The sequence below is a fragment of the Bubalus kerabau genome, chromosome 7 (genome assembly GCF_029407905.1).
Source record: "Bubalus kerabau isolate K-KA32 ecotype Philippines breed swamp buffalo chromosome 7, PCC_UOA_SB_1v2, whole genome shotgun sequence".
Classification (NCBI taxonomy): domain Eukaryota; kingdom Metazoa; phylum Chordata; class Mammalia; order Artiodactyla; family Bovidae; genus Bubalus; species Bubalus kerabau.
In genome coordinates, this window is record NC_073630.1 from 27,485,129 (window position 1) to 27,506,805 (window position 21,677).

The 21,677-nt window shown below is 37.2% G+C and overlaps 2 protein-coding genes across 2 annotated transcripts; both read right to left on the reverse strand.

The window, feature by feature from the left end:
• Window positions 1–340: 340 nt before the first annotated feature.
• GIMD1 (GIMAP family P-loop NTPase domain containing 1) lies at window positions 341–9,662 on the reverse strand. Its single transcript, XM_055587906.1, has 2 exons — window positions 9,216–9,662; window positions 341–601 (listed from the first exon to the last, which is right to left on the reverse strand). The coding sequence occupies exons 1-2, from the start codon at window positions 9,606–9,608 to the stop codon at window positions 341–343; spliced, it is 654 nt and encodes a 217-aa protein (XP_055443881.1). The 5' UTR covers window positions 9,609–9,662.
• A 10,282-nt stretch (window positions 9,663–19,944) lies between these two features.
• On the reverse strand, window positions 19,945–21,008 carry LOC129657573 (speedy protein C-like). The gene has a single exon (XM_055587905.1). It carries the CDS (start codon window positions 20,946–20,948, stop codon window positions 20,130–20,132), a length of 819 nt encoding a protein of 272 aa, XP_055443880.1. The 5' UTR covers window positions 20,949–21,008; the 3' UTR covers window positions 19,945–20,129.
• Between the last annotated feature and the right edge of the window lie 669 nt (window positions 21,009–21,677).

Sequence of the window (21,677 nt, forward strand, 5' to 3'; positions counted from 1 at the left end):
CATTCTCCTTACTGCATAATATTTCATAGTGTGAATATACCACAATTTGTTTATCCATTCTACCATTAGTGGACATTTGGATAATTTCCAGTTTTTAGCTATTATAAGTAGTACTGCTATGAACATTTTTGTACACACGTGTCTTTTAGTGCACAGATATATACATTTCTTTTGGACATATATAATTATTGTGTCATAGGGTTTGCCTTAGGAACCTTATTTTTAATTGCTGAACAGTTTTCCAAAGTGGTTATATCAATGTACATGCTCACTGGCAGCATACAGAAATTCTGATGGTCCACATTCTAAAACCCAAAGCCCTTTTCCTTTCACCCAAATCTTACTTAAAGGTAAGAACTTGGTAACAATTTTCTTTTACAAATTCTATGATTCTTTCCAAGATTTTTAGTCTTTGTTCACTAAGTGAGTTTCCTTTTTTATACTGGAAAATATACCTATGCTGAATAGAATTTAGTAGCTTTAGCAGTGTTTCGGAGGCCTCACGTAAGTATTCATCTTCATTGAACCCAGCCTCTTCTATTTTTTCTGCATGGGTGAAAAGAATGGCCGTGTAATTCATCCAAGCGTGGCCCAGAAGTTCCTGAAAGAGAGGAGGTAAGTGGCTATTTGCCTTTGACTGTATTTCTCAAAGATGAGCAGAAGAGTTATGGTTTAACACAGACAGTAAACAGACCTGTACCTCATTATGTTTCTAAAACTGAAATATATAATGGGAAGTGATGATGGAGTCAAATAATGTAAGCAAATGCAGAGAGATGGGTGGGCTTTCTTTTAAAAAAAGCTAAGTTCTCCATTTTATTTTGTTGTAATTTGTGTAAATACAGCTTCAAAACTGTGTATTATCCGTGCTGCATGATTTAATTACCTTTACAACATTCAGCAGTCGTACATACTTGCCTGTCACCCTGAATCTGTTAGAACCACTGAAATCTTTTAAGTCAGAGGACCTTGCTCAGGAGAATGTCATATCTTTTTCTGTAGGAATATTGTATTATCATTACTAAAAGCATTTTCTGAGAATTTGTAGTTACATAATCTGGTTACAATCTATTGATGAATTAGATGACATGTAATGCAAATGGTATCAAAATACAGTTGGTCATTTAGAACAACTACAAAATATTACTATGATTCACATCCTCTTCACATATGTAGAATCAAACCCAATTTACTGGGTGACTTCCTCTAATGTGGGTGAAAAATACTGAATACTAGTATTCCTTTGTTTAGTAATATATAGAAGTTGGTTATGTAATAAATTCTTATTTGAATAGTAAAAAGCTGATGTAAAGCAGAAGTAATAGCATGTGGCAGATCATTAACACAGTATGAAAGGCATCTAGAAGTAACCATTTAACTTTTGTGAATATTTGCAAAGTTATATGAAATCATGACAATGCAACAGTAAAGTTCACTCCATTCCAAACACTCCCATTACAAAAATATTTCCAAAGCTGCTACTATAACAGCAAGAGAAATATAAAATGCTTAGGAATAATTTAATAACATATCCAGAACCTCTAAAATTAAAAGAAGGGAGAACAACTAATATTTAGTGCCAGATATGCTAAAGCTTTACCTCTTTTGAAGTTCAACGTGATGATTTGTGGGAGATATAATTATGGTATGGAGAAACTGATATACAGAGGTTGAGTACAAACCTATAGAGAGGTATTAGATTTATACAAACTCTAGTTTATAAAAATACTGAAAAATTGAAAGGTAGTTTGGGAAACTTTTAAATAAGTATGAGTCATAATATTGAACAACTGAAAAAAATGAAGAAACGGGTGAAACAAAAAGGAAGGAAGTGAGGAAGGAAAGAAGAATTGGGATATGTAAATCTAATATGAAAATATAAGAACTGTGGAACAATATATCTAAAAATTAGAAGCATCTCAAGACCACAGTTACCAGTTATAACTCCTAATACAGTCTAACTTTTATCAGAGTTATTATTTTCACATTCATCTCTATAACTTGACTGTGACTTCTTGGAAAGTCTGTGTCTTCCTATATCAATCAAAGCCTCTAATACATTGTGCACTCAATAAATATGTTGGGTTAATTTGGAATTTAGACCCTCACCATCATCTTAAATAGAAGATTCGGGGTTTTATTTATGAACTTTGGTTCCTCAATTTTGAAGTTTAATCTTTGGGACACAAAATTGTAGTTTCCTGTGAAACTTCTCTTTTCTATTCTAGTTCATTATCACAGATTTGCCTGTAGTCTGCACTTTCTGTTTTGTATTCAGAAGACTCTCTCAAGGTATAGGTCCCCAAATTTTCCTCATATCAGTCTGTCTACACCATAGAATAATTGTATGCTTCTGGTTCTTCTGAAAATGCCCTGCTTCAAGAAAATCCTAAGACATTTCAAGGTCAGTACATTAGAGAATAATTATTTTAACGGGAAGATTCTAACTTTACAAAAAAAGTTTTGCAGAGAGAGACTTTAATTATGTGCCTTTAAAACACAAATTGCCAACCTTGACCCCAACCTTTAAAGAACATAGCTCTTGTGTAAATCAAAGTATATGTGCAATGTCAACATCACATTTTAGCTAATAGTGACATAGCAAAATTAGCAGACCTCAGAGTTTTCCGTATATTCTGTGTACTCTAACACATCTCTTGTGGGAGAGAAGTCAGAGAACTGGAAAATAAATAAACCATACTGTGGATTGAATTGTAACCCCTTTCTCCAAATTGATGTTGAAGACTTAAACTCCAGTCCCTCCAAAGTGACTATTTGGAAATAGGATTATTGCAGATGCAGTTAATTAAGATAAATTCACTAGGCTGGGACTCTAATCCAATATGTCTTCATAAAACAGAACTTTGGACAAAAACATGAATACTGGGAGAACACCAGGTAAGCATAAATTCAGTCGTTCATAAGCCAAGGAGAGAATCCTTGGACACATCCCTCACTCTGAGCCCTCAGAAGAAACTCACCTGCTGACATCTATTTCAGACATAACCTCCAGAACTGACAGGCAATAAATTTCTGTTGCTTAAGCCACGAAGTAGGTGGTATTTTTATTGCAACCCAAGAAAATTAACCTGAATGGTTGAAAAATCAATGACATGCTAAATATAACAGATTTAGGTTCTGAGAATAAGATTTCTGGGCCATTTACACCTGAATCACTTAGGGTGCTTATTAAAAGTGCATCAAAATCTTCAGGGATGGGACCTGGGGATATAAATTTTTTAAAGCTCTCTGGGGGATTTATTCCTTCTGCAAATACTTATTGAGGGATCTACTTTGTTCCGAGACAAGGAATGGTACAAAACATGCATTTCTTGCTTGTATATGATGGAAATTCTTGTTTACTCACTAAGCTTATGGCTAAGGAAGAGGGACACATAGGGAAATAGTACATTTAATTTGTTGTCCTTGCAAATGTGATAGAAAATATATTGGCACTACAGAGGCAGACATTTAGTCTAATTTTGGGTGGGGGAGGTAACGTGGGGGTAAAGGGAGGGATCAGAAAATGTATCTGGCATGTGATGATGCCTTGAGCATAGAAATTAGCAAGGAATTTCTCAGACGATAAAGACATACCAAGTAAAGAAAGTGATTGAGCATTACTGGGAATTGTATAGTATTGGGATTTTATTTTTAACAAGTACAACTATTGATCTTCCATCATTCTTGCCTCTAGAAGTTTCTCAAATTTAGCGCCAGACCTTACATTCCCCAGTGCATTTTTGATGTGCTCATATTGAAATGTTTAATATAAGTTAATAAATAGCTACTGCCCTTAAGCTCCCTTGAGTGCTACTGCCAGAACTATTCTCTGGGTATTGGTTGATGCATGGGCTATATTTGTTATTAAATATTTATACAACATCGCCATAATACAAATTTATGTTAAATAAACTGGCTCGAGTGGTTCTCTCCTGAGTTATATATTATAACATAGAACTGTCCTCTTGCTCGGTTAGTACTTATTGCATTAAATGGTGTAACCTTCACAGTGTGTTTTTAGTTCCTGGCTTTCTATATTGTAACATGAACATGCCCTCCCTGCCTTTCTTTCCACCAGACGTTTGCTGTACTTTAAACCATAATATCATTCAGGAAAAATGAGTTAAAGCACCTAAGGATAATAGATTTGTAAGCTTGACACCACTTATGAGTCCATGTGTTCAGCCACTGGAAAGTTTTTACATGTTGGTAATTATTTATGAAAAGATGCTCATGTCCTAAACTGTGAGAGAAATTGCACTTTTGAATTACCGCCAAAAATAGAAGAGAATGGTTGATTTAGCTTATATTCTTTAAATTGATTTTTGGCCAGAAAATAGTTGAATATTTGAAAGTAGTGTCGCTTGGTGTATAGTCATCATGTTAGTGGCCAAACATGTTCTCTACAGACCCAGAGAATAATCACGGTTGATTGATAGCTCACATAAAAATCCAAAAGAAAGATAAGTTAATGTAAGTTATCTGGTGTTAACAATTTAAATATAATACTAAGCTAGATGGAAAATTTATAATCAATCATAAATTGTTTGATTTCAAAGTGCTAATGGGTATGAGTTCATCTAGTCCTTTTGGGACAACTAGTTAGGATATAAACTTTGTTTTCCAGGAATTGTGTTCATTTTCCCAGGACCTCACCAGCCCTGCCCCATTTGTTTGTGGTTGATGAAATCATAGCATCTGGTCTTTTTAGGGGGAAACTTTTAAAAAAGCCAACTATTACATCAACTGAGAAAAAAAAATTATCATGGATCAGGAGGACAATAAGGACCATTCTTTATGTTATTCCCTTATTCTCTTCCCACTTAGAGCACCACATTTTCTTCTTAGAGAGCCAAAGCTGAATGATAAGCCTTGTTAGATCAGATTTAGAGAAGAGTCAACCTTAGAGATCATCTGTCAAAATTGCCTTATTTTACAGATGAGGATATTAAGGCCTTCCTTGTGATATTAAATGGCTTGGCCAAAACCACATTGCCGATTATTGGCAGACTTGGGCCCGTAACAGAGGTTCCCTGACTGCCAGACCCCTGGCCTTCCCACTAAATTGAGTCTTCTCAGTTTAACATTACTAACCCAGTGAACTTTTTTTCCTACATTTTCCCCCCTAAATTAATAAGGAAGTTCTTATATATCAGGGCTGTGTAAGTTTGATTTCACTCTTTTTATGAAACCTGTCAAAATATTTCAAAGAAGGCTACAGATAATATGTCCCAATTTTAGAGTACAAAACTAGCAAAAATATTATAGTGATCATAGGTAACGTTTATTGTGCACTTGACGTGTGGGAGTGTTTGAATTAATTTACCATTATGTTAATATGACATTCATTCCAAAAGTAACCCAGAAAACTATTATCTTTTCCAGTTTATCACTGGAAAGATTGAAGTTTAGAGAAGTTATTTGCCCAAGGTAACAAAGCAAGTAACTAAGTAGGAAATTGAACACAGGGATAATTTACTGCAGGACCCAGGCTCTTAACCTCTGTAATGTGTTGCTTATATCTAGTAGTTCATTTGAATAAGTTACTCATCACAGTCTAGATAGTGATGATGACGGAACAATAGTAGTGGCAATTTTCTGCAAACCTACTATGAACCTGCTGTAATTCAGGCATGATGCCAAGCACATTACATTTATTAAATACAGCCTTCAGAACTCTCTAACATAGGTAAATTATCCACATTTTATAAATGAAGAACTGAAGCCAAGAAAGTTTTGTTAAGTAACATCTATAGTCATGTACCTAGAACTGTAATAGACATATTTCAACTGAATTCTGTGGAACAGCTAAGCCCATGATCTCTGTTCAGTATATGCAGGTCTTGCATTGGTCTTTCTGAACCCTGTCTGTGTACACCCATCTATAACATCAGCAGTCAAGTTGTTCATTCGAAATCAAAATACTTGCTTGAAACCTGATTGTATACAGTAATAATACAAACATGATACCATGATCGTGGAAAGAATGTAATCAATTCCTGAATTCAATTCCTAGTGCAGTTTGCATGCTAGCACTTTCCTTAAGGAGACTATTATTTATGCTGTGTGCTCGGTCACTCAGTCGTGTCCAGCTCTTTGCGACCCCATGGACCGTGGACCGCCAGGCTTCTCTGTCCATGGGGATTCCCCAGGCGAGAATACTGGAGTGGGTTGCCATGCCCTCCTCCAGGGCATCTTCCCAACCCAGGGATTAGACCCAGGTCTCCCGCATTGCAGGCGGATTCTTTACCATCTGAGCCACCAGAGGAGCCCGTTATATATGCTCTGATCTATAATTTAGGGATTTTTTTTTTAATTCAAAGTATAAGATTCAGATGAATCATTCCCTTTTTTCCCCATTTTGGGGAGACAACTCACTAACATCTCTACTGTTTTGCTGTAGAGTAAGGAAGGCCTGACATAAAGAGAAAAGGATCATTTGAAGAACCATTTCAGTTGTCACAACTGGCAGCTTATAACCCCTCTATAAAATATTAGAGCACAAATTGAGAGATATTTAAAGAGATAACAGGGAGGTGCAGGAAAAGAAGAGGTCGCTTCTCTGGCACTGGCCTTGAAGACTCCTTCCATGGAGGGCATCAGTGCCCCCAGAAAGGGGGAAAGGCAAAGGTGAAGACAGATGTTCTGTTCCTCATTTTGCGTGAGCCAGGAAGAAAAAGAAATCCAGGGTGTGTCTGGAAGCAGAGGCTCTTAACCACTCCTTGCTCCTTCCTAACAGCTGTGGGTCCTGTTGAATATTCAGACATCCTGCAGCTGCTCCCGGTCTGTGAGCACATCCAGATGGCTGCCACTAGTATCTGAGGCACCTTCAGGAAGAAGGTCATAAACAGCCAGCCTGTGCTTAGGCAGTCTTCACCCAGAGATCAAGGTGGAAGCCCAGAATAGGACTGCCGTGCCTCCAGGGGTCATGACCCTGCTGAGGATTACTAAATCTCTCTTCTGGATCTGAGTCTTTCCCTCGCGCATCTTCTCTCTGCCTTCAACTCCTGAATTGGACACTGACTTAAGGAAGGCAGCCATAAGAAGTGAAGGCTGTATGTATGCCAAATACCTTTTAAAAGGATCAGAGACATGTATGAAATGAATTCACTTGTATAAAAAAAAAAATTAGGGGATTACAATATAGTTCTGTATCCTAAAACTGGAAAAATCTATTTTCAAAATGTATGTCTCTTAAAATGTCCTTTTTGGATCAGCAGAAAGAAAAATCTGGAGACATATGGAGAGAGGTTAGTTTTTGAGAAATACAGAGTTTACTGGATTACATCCATCTATAGCTTAAGTTAAATGTCTATTTAATAGCAGCTTTAAATGAATTTTTTAAGCTGCTTAAAAATTATACTGACAGTATAGCTCCAGGGCCCCCCTTTTGATTTCTACCAGAAATATTGTTTGAAATGCTGGCTTTAATAGGTTAGAGGAGGTTCATGGGCTTTCTTATATTTCACATTGTTTCTTAATTGCAATCATCTTTGCTTTTGTACAGAATGTTCTTGATTTTTCAGGAGTTGGATGATGAGGATTATTTTTTATACTCTTGTCACCCTAATTTTTTCCACTAGTTTTTTGTGATTACACATATGCTTTTGTTGTTGTTGTTTTAGGAACAGCTATAGTTACTGAAAAAGAAAACGTGTGTCTGTCATTTAGAACAATCTTGTGTCTTTACTAGTTAAAGGAAATTATCTTTCTTTAAAGCAAAGTATACTATCTTTCTAAGTGTAACAAATTCTACATCAACATAATCAGAGATTGGACCAGAAATAGAGTAGCATTCATTCAAATTCATTTTGCTTGAAAATGTCTACTCTCTATTCTCCATGTAGTTTACTTTGGAACTTCTAGTAGAGATGAGATCTCTGAGTTAGGTCAATTAATGAGGCTACTGAGTAAATCTAGTCAAGTTTAGCAGTTAAAGTTGGGTGGTCCTAGACTGGAGAAGGCAATGGCACCCCACTCCAGTACTTTTGCCTGGAAGATCCCATGGACAGAGGAGCCTGGCTGCAGTCCATGGGGTCACTAGAGTTGGACACGACTGAGCGACTTCACTTTCACTTTTCACTTTCATGCATTGGAGAAGGAAATGGCAACCCACTCCAGTGTTCTTGCCTGGAGAATCCCAGGGACGACAGGGCCTGGTGGGCTGCCGTCTATGGGGTCGCACAGAGTCGGACACGACTGAAGCGACTTAGCAGCAGTAGCAGCAGCAGACTGGAGAATCAAGAAAGTAAATAAATGAACAAACAGTTGAACCATTAGGGAAAGGTGGCATGTTATTTTTATTCACTCTGAGGTCCCTGTGATCTCATGGCTGGCATGGAGCAGTTGTTCACCCTACAGATGAGGCAAACAAAGCTTCTACAATTCCTGATTTCTTTCCTATAAATAAAGTATAAATCTCCCCTGAATGTTTGCCATGGTGTAGGTCTCAGTGATGCTTCCTCCACTGAGGAGTTCTAGATTGCACTGTTGTGGCACTTAATGTGTTGTCATATACGTGTTTATCTATTTGTCTCTTCTAGACTGTGAGTGTTTTGAGGGCAGGGCTCATATTATCACTCACCGATCATTAAACTCTGCTAGTACTCAATACAGTGTTCAATGACTGAATCAGAGTGACCACCACCGCCCCCACCCCCTGCCATTTATGGCGAACTGTAAGAGGTTGTCCCTTGTTGAAAGGATGCAAGTTGGTATTTTAGTTCAGTGGTTCTAAACTTGACTGTTTTAGAGAAATATATGGAAAGTTTATGCAAATACAGATAGGCAAGCTCTACTCTTGAGATTCTGTTTCAGTAAGGCTTGGATGAATCTGCATTTTTAACAAACAGCTCAGTTGATTCTGAGGCAGATAGTCTGAGACCACATAGACAATCAAATTCTCAGTTCTTAGGAGTTTGAGATTTAGTTAACCTAAGGTCAGTATCTCATTTTTGCTTTGTTTTATTTTATAAAATGAGAAGTCATTTCCCAGTTATAAAATGACTGACGGAATTCCTCGAAAGGAATTTGTAAAAATGACTCTTGGTGGGAGAATCAAGTAATTTTTACCAATTTTTTCCTATGTGACCAGCGCTTGTTTTAAACTACTTGTTTAAAATACCTCTTTTAACCAGTTTTTCATAGTTCATTCCTGTTAAGGTGATGCCATCCAAAATGGGAATAATGTCACTGGTGTGACTGCTCTTTACCTGGATCATTTGGACTGGGGAAGGTTCTTCCTGTCCACAGAGAGGCACGTCTGCTCTCTGGACCAGCAGTGCAAGGTGCAGACCCTCCTGCCCAAAGTGATGTGCCAGGGCCTCCCTGACCTCCTGTCTCACATGCTTCTTGCTCAGCCTGCTGTGCGGGTAACCTGGCGTGTCCAACACCTGGACCTGCAGAGTCACCTCTTGCCCTCCTCGACGCATGAAGCTGCGGAATTGACAGCTGCGGCCCAGACTACAATCTCTGGTCACAGAGCATGGAGCAAAGCTGCTGTGGAAGTCAGTGCTTCCCAGAATAATGTTCCCAGCAGAACTTTTTCCACTTTGAGTCATGCCAAAGAGGGCCAAGTTGATGGTCATCTTGTTGGAGTTCATCATGGCTCTGGGTAAACAAAAGCTCAGCGTAAGCAGTCAGGCAAGTATTGCCTCGGATTTGCTCTCCCCTCCTTTGTGTCTAAAGCATGGAGGAGCACACCACTGAAGCAGAGACCCCCCAGTGACAGAGGGAAAGTGGAAATAATATTAGTAGTTTACACTCAGAGAGGAGAGAGAAATCAAATACAGATAATGCAAGGGGGAGGAAGCAATAATTGTAGGAAAATGAGGAAAAGAATTACATGAAGATGGTGTAAGCCATGTTTAGGGGAACCGTGTTAACTTATCAATGTGATAGGTGAGTTGGTTTAATGATGGGTGCTGAGATCCCTCAGTTCAGGAACAAAGATAGCAGCAATATTTGAAAATGATTCACTCTTGGTGGAGAAGTGGAAACAGTACAGTGGAAGAAACGGCCCTTCTTGCGTTTTAAACAGTGTTCTGCCTCTCCCCACTTCCTGCCTCCCCACCCCTCGAATATACAAGTGGCATCTGCAAAAAATCATCTTTCCTGACTTCCTGAATGCTTCTCTCCTATGAAACATGAATAATATTAAAGGAGGACTTCTGTTTCTGTTTACTAATTTTTTAACAACTGGGCAACATTCTGATGAAAATGATTACTTTAATTTCTGTTATGAAATAATTAATCATTTCCGTGGTTCACCATAGCTCAGTATTGGCTCTTCAACAAAGAAAGGAAAGACCAGCACATTGTACAGTTCAATTAGGAAGGAGGAGAACCTTGGGAGAATCTATTTCATTACAACACCCCTAAAATGTAGTTATTTTTGTGTATTTTAAGGTCATCCGTCATTTTCATTATATCGATAAGGCAAAGCTACTGGCCAATCACCAGATGTACTCAATCTGTTGATTCAGAAATAAAGACATTGAAAATTGCATATTTACTATTTTTGCTTATAACTTGTATTTCGACTATAAAGTTCTATGTGCCTCTCTTTGCTTTCCTCTAATGCCTCGCACCTTACTCTCTCCAGACCTTAATATGAACATGTTGAAGGAAACTTACACCCTCGTACTAAAGACACTCACCTCAGGAGTCCCTGCAGATGACCCCATCCCACCTCACCCAGCTCATTCAGCTGTGGCAGCTGCACCGTAGTCACTCAGATTTCTTTTTACTCCAGAATTAGATGTGTGATTTTTTAAAAAAAGAATTAATTAATTATGGAATCCCAACCAGTTTTATCTATGTCACGTACCTTTTCCAATCTTAAAAATGCTTGTTCCAGAGACTTCCCTCAAGCTGCTATGGTTGTTCGGTATGAACTTCAACCTTCTGACAGTGTCATTGTACCACTCTGAGACTGATACTGTATGTACTTTATTTAGTTAATCTATTACCAGAATACTTTCTATAAATGATTAGCTGTCCTCCTCTAATCAGCATTGACTTTTTTTTGTCACTTGAGAGATATGTAATTTCAGTAGGTACTTCCTGAAATTTCTATTTCCAGGATTAACTTATTTGTTTAAGATAATTGTTAATAGGTAACAATTTATCATATAGCCTAATGAAATGCAATATTGGCAAGTGTTAAATAGAAACTAGACATTTAAAAGCAAAGGTCACAATTTTGTCCTTTGTAATTGACATATCACTAATTCATGAAAATTTTTCAACAGATATGTAATATACATACAATAGTATTGACTTCATAACAGTATTTAGTTCATAAATTTAAAAATTCTCTAAAAAAACTCTCTTGCTATTTCCATGCAATTGAAATTTATTATTTTGATATGATCACTAGCATGATTATATCAACATATACAGTTTCCATATCAATTAATGATAGCATATTTCAGAAAAGTACAATTAGCTGCAACTTAAAGCCATGTAAACTTTGCTTTAAAATTGGGTTTTTATTTTATTATTAAAAGCTTAAATTTGATTTTTACACTTTTTAGTATATAAGCCACATTTACCAACATAGTTAGTGTATAAGTTGTAGAAACCTTAGTTTTGTTATATTCTGGTTCATCTTCTCCTGTACCTCTCAAAAAGTCTGTGAAGTATGTACTTCTGCATGCAGGAATCTTGGAGACATCTGGAATGACTTATGACTTCATAAGGGCAGAAAATCTTCCTGTGTGGATATGACAAAGAAAACATAAACTGTACTCATTCATCTGAGAAGCACATTTAACTTTTGAATGAAGCAGAAAGAGCCTCCCCCAGGTGGCAGTAGCACCCTGTCTCCTAAGAAGTTATTTTGAACCAGAATTTATTTTCATTTTCTTCCTCAAAGCGTAACCTGACATTCTCCAACTAGGCAATTTATATCAATACGTATTAATTTTGTGGAAAATCTTTTGAGCAAAGGCAAAACTAAGCCTTCTTTCTTATGTCCCTTATATAAAATGGCAAGTGTAGAAGATCTTTAGTTTTCAAAGTGTCCTCTTTGAAATCATAGTTAAATCATTTGCTGAGTGCAACAGTTGATGGTTTAAAAAATAAAGTTCAGAATTCATATGCGTAGTGAAAAGTTTCAGTAAGACTGCAGAATTTAACAACAATTTGCAACAGATTTAACAGAAGTTTTAGATCTGTGTCAATTTAGAGATCATATAAAAGGGTAATATATTGGTAGGTGTTTGATGATTTTTAATGATTGATGGTCATTTTTTTTGAGTCAAGGTGAAAGAAACAACTTGAAATGTTACCTTCACTCTTTTTAATAACTTGGTTAAACTTAATATAGCAGGGATAACTTTAATAGTGGGTTCAGGAGTTAATTCTCTGAGGACAGGAACTGTCCTTGTTTGAGAAAATAATTTGATTAGCTACTTGATGTAGAAAAGGGGCTCCTGAGAGCTTGAGCCAAATTAGCTGACAATGGGAGTCAAACTGCTGGAGATGAGGCAAGTGATGGGGGCGGGGCGGAGATGGGGATGTGGAGAATAAAGATGTTCTGGGTATAGAAGGAAGAGAAAATAAGAGCTATGACATTAGAACATAAAAGGAAGCTGAATTTCCCACTGTGGAAATGGCTAAGGGACTATGTTAGAGCAGAGACAGCTAATGTTCATCTTTAATCTTTTACATTTCTGGGCTGTAAAATCAGCTGTGTTCACAATTACCTTTTTATTTTTGTTTTGTTTTGAATTATTGTTAACCTTTTACATGATTTTATTTTATTTTTATGGAAAGACCTGAGGTCCACCCTAGGTTAGCACAGGACAAGGACCACAAAAGTTGGCGACTGTAAAACGGTATCTGAACTGAATCAGGAGAGAGGAGGTTGAACCTAGGACTCTAGTCCCTCGGTCCTTGCAGGAATCTTTGGGAGGACCGTGAATTTTCCAGTCTATAAAATGAGATATTATGTGGTAAGGGTGACTCTAGTTGACATAGTAACAATTATATTTTAAATCATACACACACACACACACACACACACACTGTATTAGTTTCCTAGGGCTGCCATAGCAAAGTGCCATACACTGAGTGGTTTAAACAACAGAAATTAGTTTTCTCATTGTTTCGAAATCTGTAAGTTTGAGATCAAGGTGTCAATGGGATTGGTTACTCCTGAGGCCTCCCTTCTTGGCTTGCTAATGGCCGACTTCTCCCTGTGTCTTCATGTGGACTTTCCTCAGCAGGTCAGGTTTCCTCTTTTTGTAAGGATACCAGTCATAGTTGATTAGGACCCATCATAATGACTTCATTTTAACATAATTACCTATTTAAAGGTCTTATCTCCAAATACAGTCACATTCTGAGGTACTGAGAGTTTGGATTTTAACATAAAAATGGAGGAAAGGAAACATAATTCAGCCCTTAACACACACACATTAATATCAAATATTAATTGGTATGTATGTATGTGTGTATGTATATACACACAGATATGTATATGTAATTATATAGATTTTATTTTCATACACACTCATGTATTAATGTCTGTATGTGTATACATTATAACTATGTAAATTATATGTCTCTATACTCAGTAAAATTATGTCGCTATACGCCATAAAACTGATTTAGTATAAGTAGTTCTTGACTTATGGCAATTTGGTTTAAAGGTACTCTCAAAATTTAGACAAATTCCAGTTTGCATTGAATTGAACTGTGAACCTCTTGCTTGTGTTATGTCTTTTCATAATAAAGAAGACCCTTAGAGTAACAACCAGAATCTGTATTTATGATATCTAAATGATCTTAACCTTGGCCAACACTGCTCTAAGTCAAAGAAAACAATGACAAGCTGGCTAAAGATGGTGGTGACTTGATTGATTACACCTGAGCTAGTCTTAGAGTAAGACTCAACTCGCACCTTTCAAAAATTTTAGAGAACACTGATCAGTTTAAGTTTTCTGGACAAATGGTTCTAATTTGAATATAGTTTGAAGGTTCTTGGAACAATGAAGAATGTCCATATTTAGACAGGAATATTGCTGGGAATAGGAGAAGGTTTCAGTCCAAACTTGGTTGGTTTCATATTTTAAAGACCCTACCAATCTCATCCCCACAAAAGAATGTTTATGATGTTTTGGTTTTTGTTTGATGTTACTATCAATCTTTTTTTATTTTTTGTTTTCCTTGAATATTTATGATTAATTTTATAGGATTATAAATGAAATATGTATATTTTAAAGCAGGAAATTGGTAAAAGAACACAGAAAAGTAGGATCATTTCAAAATCTTTTATTTCCTGGGACCCATGGGCCAGTGGCTTCTCTTGGAGAATGATACAGTAAATACATTTCTTTTTCCAACTCATGTTCTCCCTATTTACTTCTCATCTTTAAGATCCATTACTGTAATGAGAGGCATTAATAATGGGATTTTGTTTAGCATGTGAAGTGTATGTAGGCCAGAGTAATTGTTGGTAATTACTTAATAAGAATATGGTATTTTTTTCCTATTAATATTTACTGCACTCACTTTTCTAATATTTATTATTTTAGCAACTTTATTAATGTGAGATTGGTTTGTAGCTTTCTATTTTTATCCTATATTTGATCAGGAATGTGCTAAACTCTTAAAATGAATTAGGAAAATTTGTTTATTTTATGATGCTCTGCAATAATTTAGATACCTTGGCAATTAAGATCCCTTGAAAGTTCAAAGAAACCTTCACAAAACAACCAGGCCCAGCAATTTTCTGGAGGTCATTTCAGAACAACTTAAAAAAATTACTGCCATAGTAATTTGACTCTTCTTATGTCAGTTTTGGTGATTCATTGTATAATTAACATACTTTACCCATATTTTCATTTTTTAATGTATAATTATCTCCATTTCTAGCATTAGAGCCCTTTTCTTATTCTATAATGACTTTTCATTGAGTTTGATTTTATATACTTAATAAATATATGCACATTTGAGCATGTATTTGTGCACGTATGTGTATGCATTTGACTTTTGTACTTTTATTGTTTGAAGTAGATTTCCATGAAGATAAATGAAATTTATAACCTGATACCTCTAGGATATAATGAATGATTTGGCTTACAACAACTAAATGTTTGATCACCAGCTCCAAGCCAATTATGCTGAAAATTGAGAATCACAAGTACACTCATTTTCAATTACAATGTAGTGAGTCATTATACAAATATATGTCGTTATTGGAGAAATGAATACAACTTTGAAAGCAAGAGAACAATCAGTAAAGTCTGAATTCAAGTCATCTCGAAATTCCCAAGCCTTATTCTTGAAAAATTTCTGCTAAATTCTTTACCTTAATTTAGATCCTCTTTGCTAAAAGACTTCTTATTTACTCTTGAGAAACAAGATAATATAGTGTAATACAGAATGTCATTGAAAATATATTCATACAAAAATAATTTTTATGTCAAAGATCTTATATGCTTTATTTTTCCTACCCAGGAAATAACATGTATTCAGCCTGTATAGATAAATATATTTTATTAGCCAAATGCACAGAAACAGAGGGTCTTATAATAATTAATAAAGTTTTTAACCTCTTAGCCCTTGAGACAAGACACTAGGCTAGTTTCAACTTCTTAAAGACTTTATTATTATTCAATTTTAAACATTTATATGTTATAAATGCTTCTAGTAATGTCCTAGGAAACACTAGAAACTTCACTTATTATGATATGAAGTGTCATGAATGCCGTGGATAATAGTTACAAATAAAGTGGTAGCCATGGATATCAGATGCTACACCTGATTTTTCTTTGGCTTGATGCTACAAAATCTCCTGTTTTATGCCAAATACTTAAAAAAAAATAAAGTAACTGAGAACCCAAGAAAAATAGACCCTGAATAATAACTGTAACTTGTATAATATGCTTATAATATTTCTAGGATAGCTAGTTTTTCCTTTCCAAGAAAATGTGAAATTTTTTTCTTCCTAGCAATAGCTGTGGTATGGCGCTAACTTCCCAGACACTGTCACTAAAATTTGCTGATAACACAGTGTCCGAAACACTGGGACCAATGAAAGATACTGCTAATTACTGTAGAAAGGTCAGAAAATCCTATATTCCCTTAGTATCTTTCCATTCCATATTGAAGTTAGGTAGGGTGTGGGTGTGATGTACTTACCCAATGATGGACTATAACATCAACTAAACTGTGCAAAAGGCATCATTCATGATAAAGGACATTTTTATCAGGCTTTTATCAAAGAATTATTAGCTATATGAGTGGTATATTTATTAGCATTAAATTCAGGTCTTGAGTGTTTTTAGGAGATAAAGTATTGGATAACAAAGCTTTACTATATGGTGCATGCATGCTAAGTCACTTCAGCAAGCAAAGGAGCTAAAATAGGAAATTGGGATCTCTAGATGCCTAACAATACTGAAGAGTGATGGAGATACTGAGAAGGGAGTGAAATGACTGTCATCTTTTGTGGATTTCTATGCAGTGCAGATTACCTAAGGACACAGCATAGAAATAAGGTCGTTAGTAATGGTGCAGAAAAGGAAAAGTCAGTCCCATGTTTCTGTGTATGTGTCCATGCAATGCCCCATATGAGTTCAGCATACTGTAAAGGAAAGCTATGTAGCACACATGCCAGACACTGCTCTAGACACTTTAATATATTAACTCATATTGCCCTCACTCTGAAGTGTTGATTAGTAACCCCATGTTAAAGGACATTCAGGCACAGAAAAGTTAAATAGCATATCCATGATTGTATAGTTTGTAAGTGGCAGAATTGGGATTCTGCTTGTAAGAGTGTAGTTGTTGACACACATCTGCTCAACTAGTTACTGTTTTCATTTCAGCTGCAGCACTTAGCCAGAATGGTAGGGATTTGTATGCCAGAGTGTGAAGGGGAAAAGGTGCACTGGAAGAAGGCAGAGGGATATGGGGCTATGTATAAATTGGTACCTTATTTTTATGCTTATTTTCCCCAGAATGGTTTCGGAAAAAATTTAAAACATAAAAGTCAAGAAGTGATGGATTTTCTAAGAAAAAAGTAAAGGTTGTCCAGAGTTAGTTGAAATTTGGCTAATGTGCTTTGCTTCTGTTTTGGGCCCAATCTTATTGATCCAGGCCATTTTAATCACAAAAATTAAACCCCCAAAAATAATAGCAGCAATAATAACAATAGTGATAACAACTGTACTTTGTGGACAGTTGCTATGAGGCGCACAGGTTCTAAGTGTTTCATGTGAATTTTTTCCTGTAATTCTCCTAACAAGTCTGTGACATAGGCACAATTATTGTCATTTTCCTTGTGAGGAAACCGAGGCTCAGGAGAAGAGTTCTCCCAAGGTCATACAGCTTAGAAGTAGCAGGAGGAGAACTCCAACCAAGACCTACCCAAGTCCAGAGACCATATGCTTATTCCGTATGCCATGAAATGGATATAAATGCAAAAAGGAAAATGTTAAGTGCTCCACATAAGTCCTTTGCTTATGTTCACTTAATTCTGGTCATACGCAATAATTATCATGAATAACCACAATGTTAAAATTGTATACTGACCCATATTGTACCTCTGTGAACATGGCCCTGCACAGTACATCATCTCCTGCTTGTCAACCAGGTCTACACAGAAATTAACAAGCGTGATTTAAAAGTCAGAGGCAGAGCAGGCGAGAGAGTGGGTGGTAAGTTTTAAGAATGGTTTTCAGGTGCAAACCACATGAGCTAAGTGCAAAAAAGACAAATGCTGAGGTTGATGTGTTGTGTGGTCTTTGAGAGATGAGGTCGGTAATGTAACACTGTAGTGGTAAATTTTGAAAAGAGACATATGATATTTACATAATTCCTAAAAGGTGAAATTAAATAGTTCTGGATAAGAGCCACTATCTGTGCCAAGCATGATTATGAGAAATTGAAGTCATTGCTTTACAGTATTGCTATAAAATTGCTAGGCTAAAAAGCAAATTCTAGACCCACAGTATTTGGAGACATTTATCTGAAACATATTGTTGTAAGCTTAGATGTGGTGGAAGATTGAATTTGGTCTTCTGGCCAATTTGAGAAGGTATACAGGATATTGCAAATAGAATAAAGATCATGTTTACATAGTAAGCTTAATTTGGCAAAACAAATGGCAAGAAGTAGTTTGCATACATTAGTGGCAAAACAGCTTTATGGCCTGAGGTGGTCCTTTGTGTGATGCTAATTTTTTATTTTCAGCCATGTTATATGATACTTGTTCTTTTTTAATATCTACATATTTTTATTTGGCTGTGCCAGATCCTGGTTGCAGCATGTAGAATCTATTTCCCTGACCAGGGATTGAACCCTGACCCTCTGCATTGGGAACACAGAGTCTTAGCCACTAGACAACCAGGGAAGTCCCCTGTAATACTTGGTTTTAAGGGCTAAAGTCAGATATTCTTTGTTGTTCAGTTGCTAAGTTGTGTCTGACTGTTTGTGACCCCATGGGCTATGGACTGTAGCACGCCAGGCTTCCCTGTCCTTCACCATCTCCGAAGGTTTGCTCAAACTCATGTCCATTGAGGCGGTGATGCCATCCAACCACCTCATCCTCTTGCCCTCGATCTTTCCGAGCTTTAGGGTCTTTTCCAATGAGTCAGCTCTTCACATCAGGTGGCCAAAGTTCTAGAGCTTCAGCTTTAGCACCAGTCCTTCCAATGAATACTCAGCATTGATTTCCTTAAAAAGCAATTTCTAAACTCTGTGGTGTACACTAATTTATATTATAATAAAAGGACAAAAAAATTTAGAGGAGATATTATACAAAATAAATCCATAGATGGTGTCACAATCTGGTGTGACAATAGGTATTATTAATGGTATTTACAACACATAGTATGAAAATATATATTTTCCCCAAGCTTGTTTCTCCTGTGCATTAAACATAAGTGAAATAAATGTCACTATTGTTTCAGATAAAGATAATTATTTGGGAAAGAATTTTATTTTTAAAAGTAAAATGCCATGGAAATGTGTCAGCACTGTCAATATTAAAGAAGATCTAAAAGCATATTCAAATTGAACCCAAAGATAACTAATTAATTAGTAAGTTCAAAACATACTGTTGAGTGACCGTTGCATGCTAGGTACATCATTTATTTTCCAGGAATCAGAGTTTGGATAAAATAATTATGGCAATTTAAATTATGCAAGATTTATTGGTGTATTTCTTTAAATCTCACATGTGTTTCATACCATAGGAGATGCTCAAAGACTCAAAAGTAAAACCTTTTCGGGATCTGAACATACCTAGGCTCCAGATCATTGTTATAAAATCATTAAGTTTCAGTTGCCTTGTTTCTCTCCTTATTGGCACCTAAAAGAATAGTTGTAGTCAGTCAGAAAAATGATTGCTCCATGAATACCTTTATGTGAATGCCAAAGAATAGAAACGAAATAAAACATAAAAAAATGGATTAAAAATCAAGAAAGTCTTTAAGAGTAGATCACTTCTTTACAAAACAAAAATAATGATCTACTTCAGGTGGTTATTGTAGGGGTTAAGACAGATATTCTATACAAATGTACTCCACAAAATTTCTCACTATAGTAGATGCTTAATAAATATAAGTTGAATTTGAGTTTGTCTTTATAATAAGGCAGATTTTAGATTCAGTTCTCTTCCAGTCTGCACCTCATTCCAAACTATTTTTGTGTCTACAAATATGACAGTGCACGAAATGAAAGGTAATTAATTGTAAGTGTAAAGAATTGGGTACATTTCCTGTTTTGTGCTTATACATAGTTTATAGTGACCTTCTAGGGTGAAATGTGGTTATGAAAGTCACCTTAAATAGTAAAGCTATTAAAAACTATAGATCTGAGTTTGATATCTGCTCTACTACTCACAAGCTGTATGAAATGGATAAGTTTTTTTATCTTCCCTCCAGACTAGTTTTCTTTTCTTTTTTTTTTTTTTTTTTTTTGTCCTGTGGGCATGAATTTATTAGAGGAGTCAGGTCAGAGTGGGTACAAGTTGCAGGTTGGGAGGAAGGGGCAGGAGGCATGGGCAGCCCTGCCAGCCTGAGGCCAAGAAGACAGGAGGCTGGAGGGGCCAGTCAGTAGAGCACTGGGCCAGCAGGCAAGCAGACGGGCTGTTCTTCACCCTGCGAGTATCAGCGCCGAGGGCACAGCAGCAGCTTAGAGAAGATGTAGAGGGTGTAGGTGCCTGGCTCCAGTAGCAGCTGGGTGGGCAGGACAATGAGGAAGCCCCTACTCCAGGGCCAAGCTTGGGATGAAGGGCAGTGCCACTCAGCGTTGTAGGAAAGGCACTTGGATAAGACAGGTAAGGGGCGGGGGCGGTAGCAGCAGAGGCTGTGGTGAGGGGGCAAGGCACAGAGAGGACAGTGGGGTGGCGAGAGGCCGGGACCCCGGGGGAGAGGGATCTGGGCCTTTGGGTAGCTCCTTTGAGCCCTGCCATGGTGGGGGTGCCGCTCCCGAGTCCAGGCCCAGTGGGTCGGCTCCTCAGCCATGACCTCCTCGCAGCTCTGGCGTCTCACAACAGCCCTGAAGCCCATCCGTGCCCACAGCTTGTCCCTCTGATGCAGGAAGTCTGACACTTGATGATGCCAATCTTGGCCCAGGGCCCACAGAAAAATCAAGCTTTTGGGGTCCTCCAGGTCTTTCTCCATGTCATTTGCAAGGTACAGTGCCAGGAACAGATTGCTGTGGGTGTCCTCGCTGAGCTGCAGGTTGGCACGCCGGAAGTAGACCAGCACCATGGCCAGGAGATACTTGTCTGAAATCTGGAAACAGGGATCTTTGGAGAGGAAATCCTGGAGGAAACTGTGCTCCAGAAGGTGGAGGAAGGCCCGGAGCTCCTGGTGTCGGCGGAGATGGGAAGACTCATCGCCCTCACCTTGATGGCTCCAGCCCCTCAGCTTCACTTGGGTGCCAGCTCCAGCAACTGTGGCCGGATCTTGGGCATTGCTCATCTCTTGGGGGGTTGGGGGTGGGTGGGGTGGGGTGGGACAGGGAGACCTGAGCTCAGGAGTTAACCTACAGCGTCTAGTTTTCTTTTCTATAAGACAGAATCTATAAAAACCTAGTGACATAATGCTGATGATCTGAAATAAATATATTTCAGATATTTCTCCAGCTAAGATGGGTTTATTCCAGATCATCAGAGAATTGTAATTTGGGATCTGTAATTATGGCAAACCACATGCAAGTGACTGCATAGCCAGGGAAAGAGAATGCTTTTCTATAGATAAAGGAAGTGAAGAGGGCTATAGCATACTAAGAGTCCTTGATTTTTTATTGTCTGAGTAATAAAAAAAGAAGAGGGAAAGAAGAGGAGATTTTCCTTCTTCCTATTGGGCTCCTCTATGTAGCAGGATATGAGAGCTCCCCACTTTGGTCCTAGCTCTACTTAATTGAAATTTCTGTTTATTGATTGCTTTTTACAATGCATATTCATAAAATGAAATACTATAGTAGTGTCTGACACATGTCCCAAATGGAAATGATTGTATTTGTGTTAACCCTATGCTTCTCTTGTGTTCTCTAGCACTCTTCTGTAGAAATAATTTTTCCCTTTATCTCAATCTAACTCATACAACTGCTGAAGAAATATCACTAATTTTTCCCCCCTATAAACATCTGACCAATGCATCCATACCTCTTCTCTGGCCCCACTGTACTGTCTTACTTCAGGCCCTTCT